Raw genomic sequence first — 23,522 nt, 5'->3', positions numbered from 1 at the left:
ATCTGACGGCTTTATTGTAAAGAAAACAACGTCCTCCTTGCCAAGCGAGGAGGAGAGAGACTGCAAGGCAAAGTCAGCTCCTATCTGTAAAGGAATGTTTGCCTTCCACTTAGAACAAGGCCTCAATTAATAGCAGAGACGAGGGACATGTGATCCTACACCGTACTCTTTCCTATTTCCAGACATTCTCTTAATCATACTTCTCCCTCCTCCACCTTTCCTGCTCGCACTCATTTCACACTCCGTCTCCAAATCCTCATCCTCCGACAGTCTACTACTGAAGTGTATGGGCTGTTCTCCTCCAAAGGTGTCGGCGTGTAGTATGTTGATAAAAGAAATTCTGCGGAGGCAAGGCTGGGTGGATATGATAGAGCAATCTTTATGGAAACAGATCTCAAGCCAGCGTCCGAACCAGAGTGTGGCCACTCCCTGGTTTTCTCAAATCCTGGCAAAGTGACGCCCAAAAATGCTTTGCCCTCTGCTCTATCAGAACTCCTCTCGGACCCTCAGTCTTAGGAGCTCAACCAAATTCACCCCCGTTCTCTGGTGTGTGTGTCCTTTTAGAGTCCATTCGCTCAGGCCCGCCTGTTTCCTCTAATTGTTCACTTTTGGGGAACTGAGGGCCCCTCTATCCTGTTCGAAAAGGATGGGTCTGCATAACATCTCTCTCTCAAGGGAATATGTGTACGTGGATGTGTGTGCGTGACTATGTTGATGTTAGTCTCTCTACACTTAGATGGAAATGTAACCATTGAATCAACCTGAACCTCTCTCTATCCTTAGATGGAAATGTATACATTGAATCAACCCTGAACCTCTCTCTATCCTTAGATGGAAATGTATACATTGAACCTCTGAATTCCTCAGTCCTTGGTGTGGGGCCTCTTCCTTTAGCTATTCTCTGACACACACTACAAGGCTAATATGTTGTTATCCTGGACATGAGACCTCTATGTTGTCCCCTTCCCAAATATACTTAAAGGGAAGCATCTGGTCCTGTCCCATCCTGTCCTGTCACTCAGAACTCAGGAGGTATAAGAAACACACAGACACTACAACTTCCCATTCTGATCCAGTCACAACTAAGATTAGGCCAAAACAACACCCAAATCACCTGCTCTCCACCTTCCGGGTCCCCTCACTCGCGGAGGCTTTTATTTCCGCTTCAGACTGAACACATTTTATTCAGAACCTGTTCAAAACATACCTGACTACATTTTTAAACCTGAATAAATATTAGGACAAAAAATGTTGTCCAGTTGCTAAGCAAACTCCAAAATACTTTTATTCTATTCTTTATCTTTTTCCATTTCGTAAATGTATCTATATTAATTTAATTAACTATATTTAACACCATTTTTATAGTTTTTACACAGTGTGTTTACACTATGTTTGTTGTACTCCTTGTATTAAGGTGTAGATCTACTCTGCTTAATTCCACAAAGAAATGTGTCACTCTTTTCTAAACTGCTACTTTGAACTAACAGCTTACTTTTTGGTTACTTACATGGAAGCTACTGGAAAAACTACAAGTATTTAACATATAGATGTTTATAGAAAAGCATGACACGAGGAGCGGTAATAAGTGGGACACATGAGACCGATTAACTGGACTTTTTTAATCATCATTTTCACAAATATGGGCAAATCAGGATGAAGATATTGACACATAAACATATTGTGACATCTTCTCAGTGGGAAATTGTACACATTCAGCTTTCAGCTCATCATTTCTCCTGTGTATATTGAGCCTCTGAGGATTTTTCAAGTATATAATTTCAAGTTACAGTTCTGCAATTATGCATGAAAAACGAGAACTGAATCACCTCCAACATATTTCGCAAATACAAAGCTACTCGCCTGTACGTGTCCTCAAATGTCTCTTCAAAGCGACTGATCAGAGAAACTTTTCCTCCAGGTCTTTCAAAATTATGGCTTCTCACCTGTGTGGGTTCTCATGTGACGAGTTAAGTTACCGTTTTGATTGAAAGTCTTCCCACAAGTTTGGCAAGTATACAGTTTCTCACCAGTGTGGGTTCTCATGTGGACTTTTAAGTTTGCACTTTGGCTGAAAGCTTTTCCACATGTTTTGCAAGAATAAGGCTTCTCACCTGTGTGGATTCTCATATGTTGCTTTAACTCACCACAGGATAAGAAATCTTTCCCACATGTTTTGCAAGTATACAGTTTCTCACCTGTGTGAGTTCTCATGTGACGTTTTATGGCACTGTTGACATTGAAAGTCTTCCCACATATTTTGCAAGAATACGGTTTCTCACCTGTGTGGATTCTCATGTGAACTGTTAAGGATGCCCTTTGGTTGAAAGTCTTCCCACATGTTGTGCAAGAATAAGGCTTCTCACCTGTGTGGATTCTCATGTGACCTTTTAAGTGAGCATTTCGGCTGAAAGCTTTCCCACACGTTTTGCAAGAATAAGGCTTCTCACCTGTGTGGATTCTCATGTGGACTTTTAAGTGAGTACTTCGGCTGAAAGATTTCCCACATGTTTTGCAAGAATACAGTTTCTCACCTGTGTGGGTTCTCATGTGAACTGTTAAGGATGCACTTCGGTTGAAAGCTTTCCCACACGTTTTGCAAGAATACAGTTTCTCACCTGTGTGGATTCTCACGTGACGTGTTAAGTGAGCACTACAGTTGAAAGCTTTCCCACATGTTGTGCAAGAATACGGTTTCTTACCTGTGTGGATTCTCATGTGAACTGTTAAGGATGCACGAAGCCCGAAAGCCTTCCCACAAATTTCACAGGTAAAAGTCTTCTCACCTGTGTGAGTTATCATGTGACATTTTAAGTTAACGGTTAGCTTGAAAGTCTTCCCACATGTTTGGCAAGAATACGGTTTCTCACCTGTGTGGATTCTCATGTGACAGTTTAAGTGAGCACTTTGGCTGAAAGTCTTCCCACATGTTTGGCAAGAATAAGGCTTCTCACCAGTGTGGATTCTCATGTGCATATTTAATACACCACGAGTCTTGAAAGTCTTCCCACATGTTTGGCAAGAATAAGGCTTCTCACCAGTGTGGATTCTCATGTGCATATTTAATACACCACAAGTCTTGAAAGTCTTCCCACATGTTTTGCAAGAATGCGGCCTCTCAACTCTGTGGGTCGTTAGGTGTACATTCAATAGGGACTTAAACTTAAAAGCCTTTCCACATGTGCCACATTTAAGAGACTTTTTACCTGGGTGAGTGTTATGGTGAATGTCTGATGAGGTAGAGTTTTTTGCATTATCACTGTGACTTTTGCTTCTGTGATGTCTTTTCTTTTGTTTTGGCTCTCCATCTCCAGCTGATCCTGAATCTCCATGTTTTCCTCCTTTCTGATCTTGGCTCTCAGCTACATGAGAGTTGTTGGAGAGGAGCTGGTGGTCACTTTTTGGTTCTGCTTCACTGTGGTCACTTTCCTCATAAGTTGGAGTCAACATGACGGCATCCGTCTCAACCTTCAGTACAAGCTGCTCTCCCTCCAGACTGGTGCAGAGTTCCTCCTGTTCCTCTTTAATCTCTGGAGGCTCTGGGTCCTCTTGGTCCAGACTGGAGTTCCTCTCCTGGTTACAGACCTGCTGGTCAGCGAGAACCTCCTCCTCCTTACAGACATGTTGCTGTGGGAGCTCTGGAGGGAGAGAGAACAAAAGGCAGAGATTATTTAATCAACCACTCAACCTTTATTTGTAGTAACTTGTATTATGTAAACCTGAGCACATTTCAATTTATCCTCAAATATGCATGTTCTTCTTCAGGAACAGCAACTGAACAGCATGCTCAGAGGTGAGTGCACTTCTCTGAGTGGTGATTAGCACCAGGATGAGTCTCGTCTAGGCCTGTCACGATAATCAATAAATCAATTAATCATACGATAAATTAAAATGAGCTCGATAATTTTGCCGGCCTCGATAATTTCCATTTGCATGCTTATTTGTTTTCCTCGTGTCTCTCACGAGAACCCTCGTCAGTCACTAGCCCCATTCACGCAGCCGTTTGCATGCGGGGATACTGCGCCAATTCTCCGCATCCTTCTTTGTGTGAACGTTTCAGATGCGGTGAGGGGTGAAATTTCGCTGCACCTCCGGAGGTAGCATCAGAGGCGAACTGAGCCGGCGGCGCGGAGCGAGGGCGTGTTGATCTGATGGTGTTGGTGTCTGATAACTCTACAGATCCTTCACTCAACAAAATAAAAATAAATGTCCCACAAAGCAACATTACAGGACCAAACAACAGGAACGTAGTAACTGGTCGTGTCATTGGCAACTTATGTGAGGAAAAAAATACCGCAGTTATTCGTGAAGAAGTGTCTGTCATCCTGTCGGTCTGACCGACTCTTTGTCACATTTCTGCCCGAAAAACAGCGTCTGTCCCCGGCAAAAAACTTTAACTCACCAAGTGTTTGTCGCGCGACGGTCAGTTACTGTTGTCATGGTGACGGTCAGCCCTCCCGACAAGACTCAGTGAACTTCGTGAACCCCGAGAGTGAAATAGTCAGACAGCGTCCAGTTTACTGATGGCGATTATGTAATTATGTAAATTATAGAAAAACGTAGCTTTGTCACTTTCCAGGATGTTTTGTGTGTCAGGATCTCAATCACAACACATTATAACTGCATCCATATGATTATAAACGGACAGCTGGTACATGTTTAGATTAACAGGAGGACACCGGGGAAACGCCTTGAAAAAAAACACATACGTCATCATCATCATCACGTGTACCGTCACGCCTCCGCATCACTACAGACAATGGTGCTAACATTGTTGCTGCAGTAAGGAACCGTGGCTGGCCATGGCTCAATTGCTTTGGCCACAGCCTCCATCTTTATTTATTTTGGATATTTAAAATGTCTTTTTCACATTCCAATGTTAAATATTCTTTAGAAATAAAGGTTTATTGATCTTTGAAAGGGTGTACTTGCATTATTATGCCATTATCATTATATTAGTTGAAAAATGGTCTCAAAGCGACAATATTATCGTTTATCGCAATAATTTCTAGGACAATTTATCGTCCATCAAAATTTGTTATCGTGACAGGCCTAGTCTCGTCCATCTTTTTTGTATTATGTAGGAGTGCGTTTCCCACTCGTTATCAATAAAATGGGCAGTCCTTGCTTCACGTAGGACTCTGTGGCCCGTGAAGTCCATCCATCGCAGCTGAGCACAATTCTCTCTGCAGACTGGAGCGATCCTCCACCTTTCCTCTCGTCTCATCATAAAGAGCTGGAAAAGCTTCTTCTGTGAAATATTTTCTGCTCTGTGTTTCATACCTTGGTTCCAGTGTTTGTAGCATTTGGCAAAAAACATCATTTTCCTTGTTATTAATGTTTTGAATGTAAAATCTACATTTTTCCCAATAGTTTCCAGCTCATCTGACCAACTGACTCAAAATCAATGCCGACATGTCTTCATAATAGGTTCAATGAGACACACCTCTTTCTGTTGAGTTTTAGTGCTCCTCATGTTTTTCTGAACGTTTTGTGTGTGAAATCAGCATTTTTTGAGTGGAGTTTGGCTGCGGTCTTCTATAGAACGGAGCCCAGCCGTGCAGCGGGCACTCAGAACCTCCGGAGTCCCGGAGTGGAATGAACCAACACGAGGGAAACACTCGTCTGTTCGCTCCATGCAGTGAAACGTGGCTGCGATGCATATCTCCCCCTCTATGGCCACTCCAGGGCTCTGAACATTAGTGTTGTTAAAATAATAAACTTGTCCTCACCTGTCCTGTGTAACTTTACTTGGGGTTTCCAGCAGATATCCAGCAGGACGCGCTGCCGATCGATCTCTTCCTCGTACTGGACGATAGTTGTTTTAAACACTCGGAATATTTCTTCAGCAGCAGCAGTTAGTCGCTCGTTGACAAACTCTCTCAAACTCTCAACTGAACTCATTGTTCTTTAATTACTAATTCAATAATGAGCTGCGCTGTGACTCAGTACCGTCTTCCACTTCGTTCATTACACACAGGCAGCTAATGCTGCTAGCTGCTACTGTTTACTTCCGCTGGGTGTCACGCTTTTAAGCTCCGACAGGGGAAGTGCGGAGGGTTTTAATTCCGCGTCAGACTGAACACATTTTTTTCAGAACTTGTTTAAAATATATCTGACTACACTTTTAAACCTGAATAAATAATTTGGACAAAACATGTTGTCCAGTTGCGAAGCAAACTCCAAAATACTTTGATTTTATTCTTTGTCTTTTTCCATTTCTTCCATTTATTTATATTAATTTAATTAACTATATTTAACACCATTTTTATACTGTTTTTACACAGTGTGTTTACACTATGTTTGTTGTACTCCTTGTATTAAGGTGTAGATCTACTCTGCTTAATCCCACAAAGAAATGCGTCACTCTTTTCTAAACTGCTACTTTGAACTAACAGCTTACTTTTTGGTTACTTACATGGAAGCTACTGGAAAATCTACAAGTATTTAACATATAAATGTTTATAGAAAAGCATGACACGAGGAGCGATAATAAGTGGGACACATGAGACCGATTAACTGGACTCTTTAATCATCATTTTTACAAAAATGGGCAAATCATCATGAAGATATTTACACATGTGATGTGATGGCGCTTCTTTAGATCGCTACTTTTAAATGAACAGTTCAATAATATAAAATAAAAATTGTAGTGTCTGTGTGTTTCTTATACCTCCTGAGTTCTGAGTGACAGGACAGGATGCGACAGGACCAGATGCTTCCCTTTAAGTATATTTGGGAAGGGGACAACATAGAGGTCTCATGTCCAGGATAACAACATATTAGCCTTGTAGTGTGCGTCAGAGAATAGCTAAAGGAAGAGGCCCACACCAAGGACTGAGGAATTCAGAGGTTAAATGTATACATTTCCATCTAAGGATAGAGAGAGGTTCAGGGTTGATTCAATGTATACATTTCCATCTAAGGATAGAGAGACTAACATCAACATAGTCACGCACACACATCCACGTACACATATTCCCTTGAGAGAGAGATGTTATGCAGACCCATTCTTTTCCAACAGGATAGAGGGGCCCTCAGTTCCCCAAAAGTGAACAATTAGAGGAAACAGGCGGGCCTGAGCGAATGGACTCTAAAAAGGACACACACACCAAAGAACGGGGGTGAATTTTGGTTGAGCTCCTAAGACTGAGGGTCCGAGAGGAGTTCTGATAGAGCAGAGGGCAAAGCATTTTTGGGCGTCACTTTGCCAGGATTTGAGAATACCAGGGAGTGGCCACACTCTGGTTCGGACGCTGGCTTGAGATCTGTTTCCATAAAGATTTCTCTATCATATCCACCCAGCTTTGGCACCTTTGGAGGACGACAGCCCATACACTTCAAAATAAAATAAGATAAAATAAAATAATACAAAATAAAATAAAATAAAATACAAAATAAAATAAAATAAAATAAAACAAAATGATATGAAATAAAACACTTGTTTGTTTGATGATGTTTATTGTGTTGTTGTGCAACTACAAGTGGAATTTAATAAAGTATATTTACTGAAGTACTGTACTTTACTTGTGTATTTCAATTTTTAGGCTACTTTACGTACTTTTACTAATTTACATCTATTTACATTGATTAATACAAAATATAAATCAACTAATAAAGTATGCATTTTATAGGTTAAACTCCACAGCAGTATATAAAGTACTTTCAAGATAATTATCTCCACCTTTACCAGCTGCAACATTAGTGACACTCAAAATTTCATGCATCAATGTTTGAAATACAAACATTAAAAGTTTGTTTGTTTTTTGCAGTAATAATTCCTCCCATTCATACTCAACATTTAAGATCTCTTCTTAATGAGGAGTAACATCTAGGAACTGTCAGCTTATTCTCATGCCAATGTAGGAGAAACACTACGTATAAATTAATGTATTAATCACTTGAGATTAATAAAGCACTCGTGAATATGAGCACCACCTCCGTTCTTTTATCTCTGACTAATCCGGAGGAAATTAATCAAATTTGACTAGACAAGGTTAACTTTAATCAATATCAATTTATTTAATCTCATTACTGCAGTAGTGGCTTCTACACACAGTTACCATTGGTTCTCCACAGTAAAACAAACCTCCACAGACAACGACATACGGTTAAATATATTTATTTTCATTTAAATAAATGAGATGGCAACTAAACAAGATTAACATGTAACAGACGATGATGATGGTCTTCTTCAGTCGCTCTGAGTGGTGAACTATTTTAACTTATTATTATTATTAGAATCCAAGTCTAAAACTCACAGAAACTAACTAAAACTAAACTAACATTTTTAATGTTTCAAATCGTGTTTCACCTTTCCCAGAATGTCACCATGGCTTAATGTGGACTGTCTTAAACACAAATCACATGAATCATTAAGACATTAAGTATACGGTTTCTCACCTGTGTGGACCCTCATGTGACGAGTTAACTGAGGACGAAGCACGAAAGCCTTCCCACAAGTATCACAGGTAAAAGGCTTCTCACCTGTGTGGAATCTCATGTGTCGATTTAATTCAGTACAAGATTTGTAAGTCTTCCCACACGTGTTGCAAGTATACGGCTTCTCACCTGTGTGGATTCGCATGTGAAGTGTTAAGTTACTGCTGTCCTTAAAAGTCTTCCCACATGTTTTGCAAGAATACGGTTTCTCACCTGTGTGGGTGCTCATGTGGACTGTTAAGTGAGTACTTCGGGTGAAAGTTTTCCCACATGTTTTGCAAGTATACGGCTTGTCACCTGTGTGGGTTCTCATGTGAACTGTTAGGTTACTGTTTTGACTGAAAGTCTTCCCACGTTTGGCAAGAATATGGTGTCTCACTTGTGTGGGTTCTCATGTGGACTGTTAAGTGAGCACTTTGGCTGAAAGCTTTCCCACATGTTTGGCAAGAATGCGGCTTCTCACCTGTGTGGGTTCTTAGGTGTGTATTCAATAGGGACTTAATCTTAAAAGCCTTTCCACATGTGTCACATTTGAAAGACTTTTTACCTGGGTGAGTGTTATGGTGAATGTCTGATGAGGTAGAGTTTTTTGCATTATCACTGTGACTTTTACTTCTGTGATGTCTTTTCTTTTGTTTTGGCTCTCCATCTCCAGCTGATCCTGAATCTCCATGTTTTCCTCCTTTCTGATCTTGGCTCTCAGCTACATGAAAGTTGTTGGAGAGGAGCTGGTGGTCACTTTTTGGTTCTGCTTCACTGTGGTCACTTTTCGCATTAGTTGGAGTCAACATGACAGTATTCATCTCAACCTTCAGTACAAGCTGCTCTCCCTCCCGACTGGTGCAGAGTTCCTCCTGTTCCTCTTTAATCTCTGGAGGCTCTGGGTCCTCTTGGTCCAGACTGGAGTTCTTCTCCTGGTTACAAACCTGCTGGTCAGCGAGAACCTCCTCCTCCTTACAGACATGTTGCTGTGGGAGCTCTGGAGGGACAGAAAACAAAGGCAGAGATTATTTAATCAACCAATCAACCTTTATTTGTAGTAACTTGTATTATGTAAACCTGAGCACATTTCAATTCATCCTCAAATATGCATGTTCTTCTTCAGGAACAGCAACTGAACAGCAACTGAACAGCATGCTCAGAGGTGAGTGCACTTCTCTGAGTGGTGATTAGCACCAGTATGAGTCCATCCATCGCAGGTGAGCACAATTCTCTCTGCAGACTGGAGCGATCCTCCACCTTTCCTCTCGTCTCATCATAAAGAGCTGGAATAGCTTCTTCTGTGAAACATGTCCTGCTCTGTATTTCATACCTTGGTTCCAGTGTTTGAAGCATTTGGCAAAAAACATAATTTTCCTTGTTATTAATGTTTTGAATGTAAAATGTACATTTTTCCCAATAGTTTCCAGCTCATCTGACCCACTGACTCAAAATCAATGCCGACATGTCTTCATAATAGGTTCAATGAGACACACCTCTTTCTGTTGAGTTTAAGTGCTCCTCGTATTTTTCTGAACGTTTTGTGTGTAAAATCAGCATTTTTTGAGTGGAGTTTGGCTGCGGTCTTCTATAGAACGGAGCCCAGCCGTGCAGCGGGCACTCAGAACCTCCGGAGTCCCGGAGTGGAATGAACCAACACGAGGGAAACACTCGTCTGTTCGCTCCATGTAGTGAAACGTGGCTGCGATGCATATCTCCCCCTCTATGGCCACTCCAGGGCTCTGAACATTAGTGTTGTTAAAATAATAAACTTGTCCTCACCTGTCCTGTGTAACTTTACTTGGGGTTTCCAGCAGATATCCAGCAGGACGCGCTGCCGATCGATCTCTTCCTCGTACTGGACGATAGTTGTTTTAAACACTCGGAATATTTCTTCAGCAGCAGCAGTTAGTCGCTCGTTGACAAACTCTCTCAAACTCTCAACTGAACTCATTGTTCTTTAATTACTAATTCAATAATGAGTTGCGCTGTGACTCAGTACCGTCTTCCACTTCGTTCATTACACACAGGCAGCTAATGCTGCTAGCTGCTACTGTTTACTTCCGCTGGGTGTCACGCTGTTAAGCTCCGACGGGGGAAGTGCGGAGGCTTTTATTTCCGCTTCAGACTCAACACATTTTATTCAGAACCTGTTTAAAACATATCTGACTACACTTTTAAACTTCAATAAATAATTTGGACAAAAAATGTTGTCCAGTTGCTAATGGAGGACTAAAAGTGCCATAAATAAATAAATACACCGTTAAATAATTAATTAAATGTGTCATTAATTCATTAAAATTGGAATTAAATACATGCATGTGTTATTAAATATGTCATTAATTCATTAAAATACCAATTCATTTTATGCAAAAAAAAACATGTGTAACGGAGTAGATTTGTGCTTGGTAAATTATGGCAAAAAACGTACAACACTGCCATCTATTAGCGCAGTGGTTGGCGTGTGAACAATAACATGCAGCAGGGTTATATATTCTAACTGTGAAAAATATTTCGTTTTTGTTCAGAATGCTGTTTTGCTGTTTTTATGTCAACTCAGCTTTGTAACAGATTCTGAAGATGTTGGGTCTCTCGTGTTCGTCAGTGACATGGACATAACTTTCCTCCTCTTCTGTAGACTGAGAGGATATCTGCAGGTTACATGCCAACTCGTAACATGTCTCTCTGGAATAGATAACTTTATTATTGCTGTTGTTGTCTAGAATGGATGCTTCTTAAAGGACCAGCTCAAGCTGCCAAAGTTTTCAAAGACAATCTGCATCTGGGAAACCACTGAGAATGAAGATGGATGTCAGGGACTCTGAGGAGGACAGGGAACGGGAACTTCTCTTATTCTACAAACAGCAGCAAGAATGGGCATGTCCACTTCATTGTACCCTTGTTGGTAAGTAATATAAAGTGTGTAATATGAATGCATCAGTAAAGTTTACACCACTCAAGTATCTTATATGGAATTGTTAAATGGGAGAATGGGATCCAAACAATTATATAATTGATGAGCACAAATGAAATGCACAATATTCTCCTGTTATCTGGAATAGTCAATATTAAGGATGCTATTCTAGAATTACAGCCAATAGAATATTGACTATTTTTTCCCTTTGCATGTTAAATGTTAGCCACCATTTTTCCACTGTTATTATCAATATTTTATTTCAGGTGATGTTGCAATCGGAGAGGGAGTGATGCGGTACTTTATGACAACTATAAAGTACATGGACTTTAAGAAAGCTCTTGTCTCTGCCATAAATAGTGCACAGACTTGATTTGGACTTGTTTAAGTTTTTTTCAGACAGATGTCATTGAATGCACTGTTCAGTAGGTGAGGTCAATTGACACAAGTTCAGTGTCTTTGAAAACATTTAACATACTGTGCAGTAGTTTACAATTGTTTTATTCAACATATTTTTTCCATTTACTGAAACCAAACAGTTTTGCATCAGGAAGAAAAGGAGTGAGTTCAGGAGGTAGTTGAGCTGTGCATATACTCCATTTACGAGATCACAACAGTGATTATTGTAGAGCTTCAAAGTAAAACAGCTTTTTTTCTTTTAATTTTTTTTTAGGGAAAGCAAACTTTTTCAGTTTATGCTTGCTTGTTCTAAGACGCTAAATAAAAGCATGTGTCGGACATCAGTCTGCTATGATTCTTGATAAAACCTGCACAGTCTCAACATATAATCTAAGTGCATCAGTTACAGAAACTCCTGGAGCTGGCAAAATGGCAAACTCTTCATCTGAGAGTTCACGGGCCAGCTGAACCTCGGGGACTGACACCGTGCCTCCATGAAGACTGTGAGGTCCGTTCCAGTCGATCCCATAGTCTTCATAAACCTGAATGGATGACAAGCATGACCAATCTTCTACTTAAAACTAGCCTGACATGTCATTACACAAGGTATTTAAGATTGTTATGTTTGGTCACCAAGTCGATGAGAAACTAATATTGCCTATTCAGTTTTGTAAAATAGTACAGTTCTGCATCGTATGCACCATAGACACTACAGCTCAGAGGTTGATCTTTGAAAGCTCAGGAGACTTTGAAGAGACTATAACCTATGCTTCATTTAAAGTAGCACATTATTTTCTCCCATAATTCCTTTGGGGAAACAGACAGTTTAAAATAGTGTTAAAGTTGATCTTTCTTTAACCTCAGTAGGATCCTGCGCTCTGTATCTTCTCCAGAGTTGCTGTGCTGACTGATTCCTTTCAGTTCTAAGACCATGAAAGTTCCAAGCATGGAAAGGTCCAACTCCTCATCATTCACAGTTGAATAGAGGTCAGTCTTTCTGCACAAACAAAAAACATCAACATCGAGTAATGTTACATTAAACGTAACATCCTTTCTGAGTGGATGAGAGCAGTTCATAAAGTGAAAGCACATGAATTTATCTTTAAATGCCTTAAACTGCTTTGTTTCATGCGTCTCCTGATGGTCCTCTTTGACACTCCGAACATCGCTGCAATTTGACAAGCTGGTAATCCACAAAGAACTTGATGCTCCAGAACTGCACTTGTAACGCCCTGGTCCCTGTGTGTGTTGGGCCTGTTGCGCCCTGGTACCAGAGAAGCGGTGGAGTACTTCTTCTAAATTTGCAGTCACTGTACGGTCAATATCTTGGTCAGAAAGTGCGGAAATAACTCCAACTTCAATAAATTCCTCTGCGTTATACGCTACATGCTGTGGGTCAGAGGGTCCTGCTTCCACATACTCTGCAAGATCTAAAATATCTCTCAAAAACTACAAGCATTTAACATATAAATGTTTGTAGAAAAGCATGACACGAGGAGCGATAATAAGTGGGACACATGAGACTGATTAACTTGACTTTTTAATCATCATTTTCACAGATGTGGGCAAATCAGCATGAAGATATTGACACATAAACATATTGTGACATCTTCTCAAGGGGAAATTGTACACATTCAGCTTTTAGCTAATCATTTCTCCTGTGTATATTGAGCCTCTGAGGATTTTTCAAGTATATCATTTCAAGTTAAAGTTCTGCAATTATGCATGAAACACTAGAACTGAATCACCTCCAACATATTTCGCAAATACAAAGCTACTCGCCTGTACGTGTCCTCAAATGTCTCTTCAAAGCAGACTGATCAGAGAAACTTTCCCCCCAGATCTTGCAAAATTATGGCTTCTCACATGTGTGGATTCTCATGTGTTGCTTTAACTCACCACCAGATGAGAAATCTTTCCCACACGTTTTGCAAGTATACAGCTTCTCAACAGTGTGGATTTTCATGTGACGAGTTAAGTAAGCACTTTGGCTGAAAGCTTTCCCACATGTTTTGCAAGAATAAAGTTTCTCACTTGTGTGGATTCCCATGTGGACTGTTAAGTATCCACTTCGGCTGAAAGCTTTCCCACATGTGTTGCAAGTATACGGCTTCTCACCAGTGTGGATTCTCATGTGGACTGTTAAGTTTGCACTTCGGTTGAAAGCTTTCCCACATGTTTTGCAAGTATACGGCTTCTCACCTGTGTGGATTCGCATGTGATTTGTTAAGTTACTGCTGTCCTTAAAAGTCTTCCCACATGTTTTGCAAGAATACGGTTTCTCACCTGTGTGGGTTCTCATGTGGACTTTTAAGGATTCACTTCGGCTGAAAGCTTTCCCACATGTTTTGCAAGTATACGGCTTCTCACCTGTGTGGGTTCTCATGTGGATTGTTAAGTGAGCATGACTCCTGAAATCTTTCCCACATGTTTTGCAAGTATACGGCTTCTCACCTGTGTGGATTCTCATGTGAACTCTCAAGTGAGCAGGACACCTGAAAGTCTTCCCACATGTTTTGCAAGAATGCGGCTTCTCACGTCTGTGGGTTCTTAGGTGTGTATTCAATCGGGACTTAAACTTAAAAGCCTTTCCACATGTGTCACATTTGAAAGACGTTTTACCTGGGTGAGTGTTATGGTGAATGTCTGATGAGGTAGAGTTTTTTGCATCATCACTGTGACTTTTGCTTCCTTGATGTCTTTTCTTTTGTTTTGGCTCTCCATCTCCAGCTGATCCTGAATCTCCATGTTTTCCTCCTTTCTGATCTTGGCTCTCAGCTACATGAGAGTTGTTAGAGAGGAGCTGGTGGTCACTTTCTGGTTCTGCTTCACTGTGGTCACTTTTCGCATTAGTTGGAGTCAACATGACGGCATCCGTCTCAACCTTCAGTACAAGCTGCTCTCCCTCCTGACTGCTGCAGAGTTCCTCCTGTTCCTCTTTAATCTCTGGAGGCTCTGGGTCCTCTTGGTCCAGACTGGAGTTCCTCTCCTGGTTACAGACCTGCTGGTCAGCAAGAACCTCCTCCTCCTTACAGACATGTTGCTGTGGGAGCTCTGGAGGGAGAGAGAACAAAAGGCAGAGATTATTTAATCAACCAATCAACCTTTATTTGTAGTAACTTGTATTATGTAAACCTGAGCACATTTCAATTCATCCTCAAATATGCATGTTCTTCTTCAGGAACAGCAACTGAACAACATGCTCAGAGGTGAGTGCACTTCTCTGAGTGATGAGTAACACCGGTATGAGACTCGTCCCTCTTGTTTGTAGCATGTAGGAGTGCGTTTCCCACTCGTTATCAATAAAATGGGCAGTCCTTGCTTCACGTAGGACTCTGTGGCCCGTGAAGTCCATCCATCGCAGGTGAGCACAATTCTCTCTGCAGACTGGAGCGATCCTCCACCTTTCCTCTCGTCTCATCATAAAGAGCTGGAAAAGCTTCTTCTGTGAAATATTTTCTGCTCTGTATTTCATACCTTGGTTCCAGTGTTTGTAGCATTTGGCAAAAAACATCATTTTCCTTGTTATTAATGTTTGAATGTAAAATCTACATTTTTCCCAATAGTTTCCAGTTCATCTGACCCACTGACACAAAATCAATGCCGACATGTCTTCATAATAGGTTCAACGAGACACACCTCTTTCTGTTAAATTTTAGTGCTCCTCGTATTTTTCAGAACGCTTTGTGTGTAAAATCGGCATTTTTTGAGTGGAGTTTGGCTGCGGTCTTCTATAGAACGGAGCCCAGCCGTGCAGCGGGCACTCAGAACCTCCGGAGTCCCGGAGTGGAATGAACCAACACGAGGGAAACACTCGTCTGTTCGCTCCATGTAGTGAAACGTGGCTGCGATGCATATCTCCCCCTCTATGGCCACTCCAGGGCTCTGAACATTAGTGTTGTTAAAATAATAAACTTGTCCTCACCTGTCCTGTGTAACTTTACTTGGGGTTTCCAGCAGATATCCAGCAGGACGCGCTGCCGATCGATCTCTTCCTCGTACTGGACGATAGTTGTTTTAAACACTCGGAATATTTCTTCAGCAGCAGCAGTTAGTCGCTCGTTGACAAACTCTCTCAAACTCTCAGCTGAACTCATTGTTCTTTGATTACTAATTCAATAATGAGCTGCGCTGTGACTCAGTACCGTCTTCCACTTCGTTCATTACACACAGGCAGCTAATGCTGCTAGCTGCTACTGTTTACTTCCGCTGGGTGTCACGCTGTTAAGCTCCGACGGGGGAAGTGCGGAGACATTTAGTTCCGCTTCAGACTCAACACATTTTATTCAGAACCTGTTTAAAACATATCTGACTACATTTTAAAACTTCAATAAATAATTTGGACAAAAAATGTTGTCCAGTTGCTAAGCAAACTCCCCAAAACTTTTATACATTTATTTATATTAATTTAATTAACTATATTTAACACCATTCTTATACTGTTTTTACAGTGTGTTTACACTATGTTTGTTGTACTCCATGTATTAAGGTGTAGATCTACTCTGCTTAATTCCACAAAGAAATGTGCAACTCTTTTCTAAACTGCTACATTGAACTAACAGCTTACTTTTTGATTACTTACATGGAAGCTACTGGAAAAACTACAAGTATTTAACATATAAATGTTTGTAGAAAAGCATGATACGAGGAGCGATAATAAGTGGGACACATGAGACTAATTAACTCGACTTTTTAATCATCATTTTCACAAATATGGGCAAATTAGCATGAAGATATTGACACATAAACATATTGTGACATCTTCTCAATGGGAAATTATACACATTCAGCTTTTAGCTCATCATTTCTCCTGTGTATATTGAGCCTCTGAAGATTTTTCAAGTATATAATTTCAAGTTAAAGTTTTGCAATTATGCATGAAACACTAGAACTGAATAACCTCCAACATATTTCACAAATACAAAGCTACTCGCCTGTACGTGTCCTCAAATGTCTCTTCAAAGCGACTAATCAGAGAAACTTTTCCCCCAGGTCTTTCAAAATTATGGCTTCTCACCTGTGTGGATTCTCATGTGGGCTCTTAAGTAATCACTTCGGTTGAAAGTCTTCCCACATGTTTGGCAAGAAAACAGTTTCTCACCAGTGTGGATTCTCATGTGCAGATTCAATTCAACACGAGTCTTGAAAGCTTTCCCACATGTTTTGCAAGTATACGGTTTCTCACCTGTGTGGATTCTCATGTGACGAGTTAAGTTAACACTTCGGCCGAAAGCTTTCCCACATGTTTTGCAAGAATATGGTTTCTCACCAGTGTGGATTCTCATGTGCAGATTCAATTCAACACGAGTCTTGAAAGTCTTCCCACATGTTTTGCAAGTATACGGTTTCTCACCTGTGTGGGTTCTTAGGTGGACTGTTAAGTTTTCACTTCGGCCGAAAGCTTTCCCACATGTTTGGCAAGAATATGGTTTCTCACCTGTGTGGATTCTCATGTGCAGATTCAATTCAACACGAGTCTTGAAAGCTTTCCCACATGTTTTGCAAGTATACGGTTTCTCACCTGTGTGGATTCTCATGTGACGAGTTAAGTTAACACTTCGGCCGAAAGCTTTCCCACATGTTTTGCAAGAATATGGTTTCTCACCAGTGTGGATTCTCATGTGCAGATTCAATTCAACACGAGTCTTGAAAGTCTTCCCACATGTTTTGCAAGTATACGGTTTCTCACCTGTGTGGGTTCTTAGGTGGACTGTTAAGTTTTCACTTCGGCCGAAAGCTTTCCCACATGTTTGGCAAGAATATGGTTTCTCACCTGTGTGGGTTCTCATGTGGACTGTTAAGTGAGCACTTTGGCTGAAAGCTTTCCTACATGTTTTGCAAGTATACGGCTTCTCAGCAGTGTGGGTTCTCATGTGGACTGTTAAGTGAGCACTTTGGCTGAAAGCTTTCCTACATGTTTTGCAAGTATACGGCTTCTCACCTGTGTGGATTCTCATGTGCAGATTCAATTCAACACAAGTCTTGAAAGCTTTCCCACATGTTTTGCAAGTATACGGTTTCTCAGCAGTGTGGGTTCTCATGTGGACTGTTAAGTGAGCACTTCGGCTGAAAGCTTTCCCACATGTTTTGCAAGTATATGGCTTCTCACCTGTGTGGATTCTCATATGGACTGTTAAGTCAGCACTTCGAGTGAAAGTCTTCCCACATGTGTTGCAAGAATACGGCTTCTCACCTCTGTGGGTTCTTAGGTGTGCATTCAATAGGGACTTAATCTTAAAAGCCTTTCCACATGTGTCACATTTGAAAGACTTTTTACCTGGGTGAGTGTTATGGGGAATGTCTGATGAGGTAGAGTTTTTTGCATTATCACTGTGACTTTTACTTCTGTGATGTCTTTTATTTTGTTTTGGCTCTCCATCTCCAGCTGATCCTGAATCTCCATGTTTTCCTCCTTTCTGATCTTGGCTCTCAGCTACATGAGAGTTGTTGGAGAGGAGCTGGTGGTCACTTTTTGGTTCTGATTCACTGTGGTCACTTTCCTCATAAGTTGGAGTCAACATGACGGTATCCGTCTCAACCTTCACTACAAGCTGCTCTCCCTCCCGACTGGTGCAGAGTTCCTCCTGTTCCTCTTTAATCTCTGGAGGCTCTGGGTCCTCTTGGTCCAGGCTGGAGTTCCTCTCCTGGTTACAAACCTGCTGGTCAGCGAGAACCTCCTCCTCCTTACAGACATGTTGCTGTGGGAGCTCTGGAGGGACAGAGAACAAAAGGCAGAGATTATTTAATCAACCAATCAACCTTTATTTGTAGTGACTTGTATTATGTAAATCTGAGCACATTTCAATTCATCCTCAAATATGCATGTTCTTCTTCAGGAACAGCAACTGAACAGCAACTGAACAGCAACTGAACAACATGCTCAGAGGTGAGTGCACTTCTCTGAGTGGTGATTAGCACCGGTATGAGTCTCGTCCCTCTTGTTTGTAGCATGTAGGAGTGCGTTTCCCACTCGTTATCAATAAAATGGGCAGTCCTTGCTTCACGTAGGACTCTGTGGCCCGTGAAGTCCATCCATCGCAGGTGAGCACAATTCTCTCTGCAGACTGGAGCGATCCTCCACCTTTCCTCTCGTCTCATCATAAAGAGCTGGAATAGCTTCTGCTGTGAATAGGGATGTAACGATGCATCGCGACTCGATTAAAAATCGATTCAAATGCGTGACGATTCGCATCGGTTGACAGAAAAAATGAATCGATTTGCGAATAGGAGAGTTCTTTTTTTTTTTTTTTTAAAAAAAAAGGTCACGTTATCTTTTTAAAAAAGTCACTGGTTGGCGACTCATTTGTTCAACGTCAGACGTCAAGTCATGTGACTAGGTACGGGCACAGAACAAGGGAAGAAATGTCGACAGTAGGCAGTGACTTTGACATAGAGGATGCACAGCGCGGTCTTAAGTCACCTGTGTGGCAGCATTTCGGATTCCCCATATACTCAAAGACAACCAGTGAGAAATGGACAGACAAAACCAAAACAGCATGCAAATATTGTAGGAGACTGCTACCATACAACCGCAACACGAGCAACATGCAGCAGCATATTAGCCGCCACCACAGTGAGAAGCAAAGTGAAGTTACGCCACCTCAGCGAAAATTGCCGAGGGGGCAAACCACTCTGACGGGAGGTTTTGCAGCTCCTCTCCATCATCACAACGCAAGAGCGCAAGAAATCACCAAGGCAATTGGTTCTTTTATTGGAAAAGATTTGAGGCCGTTTTCCGTTGTTGAAAACGAGGGCTTTCGGCTGTTGATGAACACGCTAGAGCCAAGATACCGCATCCCGTCACGACAGCACTTCAGTCAGGTGGTGGTGCCAAAACTCTACCAGGAGGTAATGTGGTTGAGATTCTCCGGGAGGCTGATACTGTGTCTATCACAACCGACAGGTGGACATCTAGAGCCACGCAGAGTTATATCACTATAACTGCTCATGTGATCAATGCCGAGTGGGAGTTGGCTGGCTTTGTGCTTCAGACGCGACCTCTTTTGGAGTCACATACAGGCGCTAACATAGCCGAAGTGCTAAAGGAGGCGGTGGCGGAATGGCAGCTGGAAAGGCAACAACAAAGCATCGCAGTAGTCACCGACAACGCGAGAAATATGGATGTGGCAGTGAGGGAAGCCGGGCTGGCACCGCACATCAAGTGTTTCAGTTTATTTGTGAGATTGTTTCAAAAGAAAGGAGATATTGTTTAAGATGACCATGCAAGTTGCACTTTTTATAAGAGGACACAAACTGTTTTACAGAGTTTCTGTAAAGAAAGCACCTCTAAGATGTTTTTGCTACGAATAAAAGATCATTTTATTTGGTCATAATTTGTCTGTAGCTCATTTTTATAATAAAAAAAAATCGTGAGAAAATCGAATCGTGAACAAAAGATCGTGAATCGAATCGAATCGTGAGTTGAGTGAATCGTTACATCCCTAGCTGTGAAACATGTCCTGCTCTGTGTTTCATACCTTGGTTCCAGTGTTTGTAGCATTTGGCAAAAAACATAATTTTCCTTGTTATTAATGTTTTGAATGTAAAATTTACATTCTTTTCAATAGCTTCCAGGTCATCTGACTGATTGACTCCAAGCCAATGCCGACATGCCTTCATAATAGGTTCAATGAGACCCACCTCTTTCTGTTGAGTTTTAGTGCTCCTCGTATTGTTCTGAACGCTTTGTGTGTAAAATCAGGATTTTTTGAGTGGAGTTTGGCTGCGGGCTTCTATAGAACGGAGCCCAGCCGTGCAGCGGGCACTCAGAACCTCCGGAGTCCCGGAGTGGAATGAACCAACACGAGGGAAACACTCGTCTGTTCGCTCCATGTAGTGAAACGTGGCTGCGATGCATATCTCCCCCTCTATGGCCACTCCAGGGCTCTGAACATTAGTGTTGTTAAAATAATAAACTTGTCCTCACCTGTCCTGTGTAACTTTACTTGGGGTTTCCAGCAGATATCCAGCAGGACGCGCTGCCGATCGACCTCTTCCTCGTACTGGACGATAGTTGTTTTAAACACTCGGAATATTTCTTCAGCAGCAGCAGTTAGTCGCTCGTTGACAAACTCTCTCAAACTCTCAACTGAACTCATTGTTCTTTAATTACTAATTCAATAATGAGCTGCGCTGTGACTCAGTACCGTCTTCCACTTCGTTCATTACACACAGGCAGCTAATGCTGCTAGCTGCTACTGTTTACTTCCGCTGGGTGTCACGCTGTTAAGCTCCGACGGGGGAAGTGCGGAGGCTTTTAATTCCGCGTCAGACTCAACACATTTTATTCAGAACCTGTTTAAAACATATCTGACTACACTTTTAAAGTCCAAAATAATTTTATTTAATTATTTCTCCATTTCTTACATTTATTTATATGAATTTAATTAACTATTTAACACCATTTTTATACTGTTTTTACACAGTGTGTTTACACTTTGTTTGTTGTACTCCTTGTATTAAGGTGTAGATCTACTCTGCTTAATTCCACAAAGAAATGTGCCACTCTTTTCTAAGCTGCTACTTTGAACTAACAGCTTACTTTTTGGTTACTTACATGGAGGCTACTGGAAAATCTACAAGTATTTAACATATAAATGTTTGTAGAAAAGCAAGACACAAGGAGCGATAATAAGTGGGACACATGAGACCGATTAACTCGACTTTTTAATCATCATTTTCACAAATATGGGCAAATCAGCATGAAGATATTGACACAGAAACATATTGTGACATCTTCTCAATGGGAAATTGTACACATTCAGCTTTCAGCTCATCATTTCTCCTGTGTATATTGAGCCTCTGAGGATTTTTCAAGTATATAATTTCAAGTTAAAGTTCTGCAATTATGCATGAAACACTAGAACTGAATCGCCTCCAACATATGTCGCAAATACAAAGCTACTCGCCTGTACGTGTCCTCAAATTTCTCTTCAAAGCGACTGATCAGAGAAACTTTTCCTCCAGGTCTTTCAAAATTATGGCTTCTCACCTGTGTGAGTTCTCATGTGACGAGTTAAGTTTGCACTGTGGCTGAAAGCTTTCCCACATGTTTTACAAGTATACGGCTTCTCACCTGTGTGGGTTCTCATGTGGACTGTTAAGTCAGCACTTCGAGTGAAAGCTTTCCCACATGTTTTGCAAGTATACGGCTTCTCACCTGTGTGGGTTCTCATGTGGACTGTTAAGTCAGCACTTCGAGTGAAATTCTTCCCACATGTTTGGCAAGAATACGGCTTCTCACCTGTGTGGGTTCTCATGTGGACTGTTAAGTGAGTACTGTGGCTGAAAGCTTTCCCACATGTTTTGCAAGTATACGGCTTCTCACCAGTGTGGATTCTCATGTGCAGATTCAATGCACCACGAGACTTGAAAGTCTTCCCACATGTGTTGCAAGAATACGGTTTCTCACCTGTGTGGGTTCTCATGTGCTGATTCAATGCACCACGAGACTTGAAAGTCTTCCCACATGTTTGGCAAGAATACGGCTTCTCACCTGTGTGGAATCTCATGTGCTGATTCAATGCACCACGAGTCTTGAAAGTCTTCCCACATGTGTTGCAAGAATACGGTTTCTCACCTGTGTGGGTTCTCATGTGGACTGTTAAGTTTGCACTTTGGCTGAAAGCTTTCCCACATGTTTGGCAAGAATACGGCTTCTCACCAGTGTGGATTCTCATGTGCTGATTCAATTCATCACGAGACTTGAAAGTCTTCCCACATGTTTGGCAAGAATACGGCTTCTCACCAGTGTGGATTCTCATGTGGACTGTTAAGTCAGCACTTCGAGTGAAAGTCTTCCCACATGTGTTGCAAGAATACGGTTTCTCACCTGTGTGGGTTCTCATGTGGACTGTTAAGTGAGCACTTTGAGTGAAAGCTTTACCACATGTTTTGCAAGTATACGGCTTCTCACCAGTGTGGATTCTCATGTGCAGATTCAATTCACCACGAGACTTGAAAGTCTTTCCACATGTTTTGCAAGAATGCGGCTTCTCACCTGTGTGGGTTCTTAGGTGTGCATTCAATCGGGACTTAATCTTAAAAGCCTTTTCACATGTGTCACATTTGAAAGACGTTTTACCTGGGTGAGTGTTATGGTGAATGTCTGATGAGGTAGAGTTTTTTGCATCATCACTGTGACTTTTGCTTCCTTGATGTCTTTTCTTTTGTTTTGGCTCTCCATCTCCAGCTGATCCTGAATCTCCATGTTTTCCTCCTTTCTGATCTTGGCTCTCAGCTACATGAGAGTTGTTAGAGAGGAGCTGGTGGTCACTTTCTGGTTCTGCTTCAATGTGGTCACTTTTCGCATTAGTTGGAGTCAACATGACGGCATCCGTCTCAACCTTCAGTACAAGCTGCTCTCCCTCCTGACTGCTGCAGAGTTCCTCCTGTTCCTCTTTAATCTCTGGAGGCTCTGGGTCCTCTTGGTCCAGACTGGAGTTCCTCTCCTGGTTACAAACCTGCTGGTCAGTGAGAACCTCCTCCTCCTTACAGACATGTTGCTGTGGGAGCTCTGGAGGGACAGAGAACAAAAGGCAGAGATTATTTAATCAACCAATCAACCTTTATTTGTAGTAACTTGTATTATGTAAACCTGAGCACATTTCAATTCATCCTCAAATATGCATGTTCTTCTTCAGGAACAGCAACTGAACAGCAACTGAACAGCATGCTCAGAGGTGAGTGCACTTCTCTGAGTGATGAGTAACACCGGTATGAGACTCGTCCCTCTTGTTTGTAGCATGTAGGAGTGCGTTTCCCACTCGTTATCAATAAAATGGGCAGTCCT

General features: G+C 41.5%; 1 protein-coding gene and 1 pseudogene across 1 annotated transcript; both read right to left on the bottom strand.

Moving 5' to 3' along the window:
- Positions 1-1,604: 1,604 nt before the first annotated feature.
- On the bottom strand, positions 1,605-23,138 carry LOC141010202 (uncharacterized). The gene is made up of 4 exons (XM_073483079.1): positions 21,723-23,138; positions 16,738-17,924; positions 13,815-14,780; positions 1,605-2,916 (listed from the first exon to the last, which is right to left on the bottom strand). The coding sequence occupies exons 1-4, from the start codon at positions 23,056-23,058 to the stop codon at positions 1,930-1,932; spliced, it is 4,476 nt and encodes a 1,491-aa protein (XP_073339180.1). The 5' UTR covers positions 23,059-23,138; the 3' UTR covers positions 1,605-1,929.
- Positions 8,104-9,416, bottom strand: LOC141010328 (uncharacterized; annotated as a pseudogene).
- Positions 23,139-23,522: the final 384 nt, after the last annotated feature.

The sequence above is a fragment of the Pagrus major genome, chromosome 16 (genome assembly GCF_040436345.1).
Source record: "Pagrus major chromosome 16, Pma_NU_1.0".
NCBI lineage: Eukaryota > Metazoa > Chordata > Actinopteri > Spariformes > Sparidae > Pagrus > Pagrus major.
Note: the sequence above shows the minus strand (reverse complement) of the source record. Positions and strands in the feature narration are given on the sequence as shown.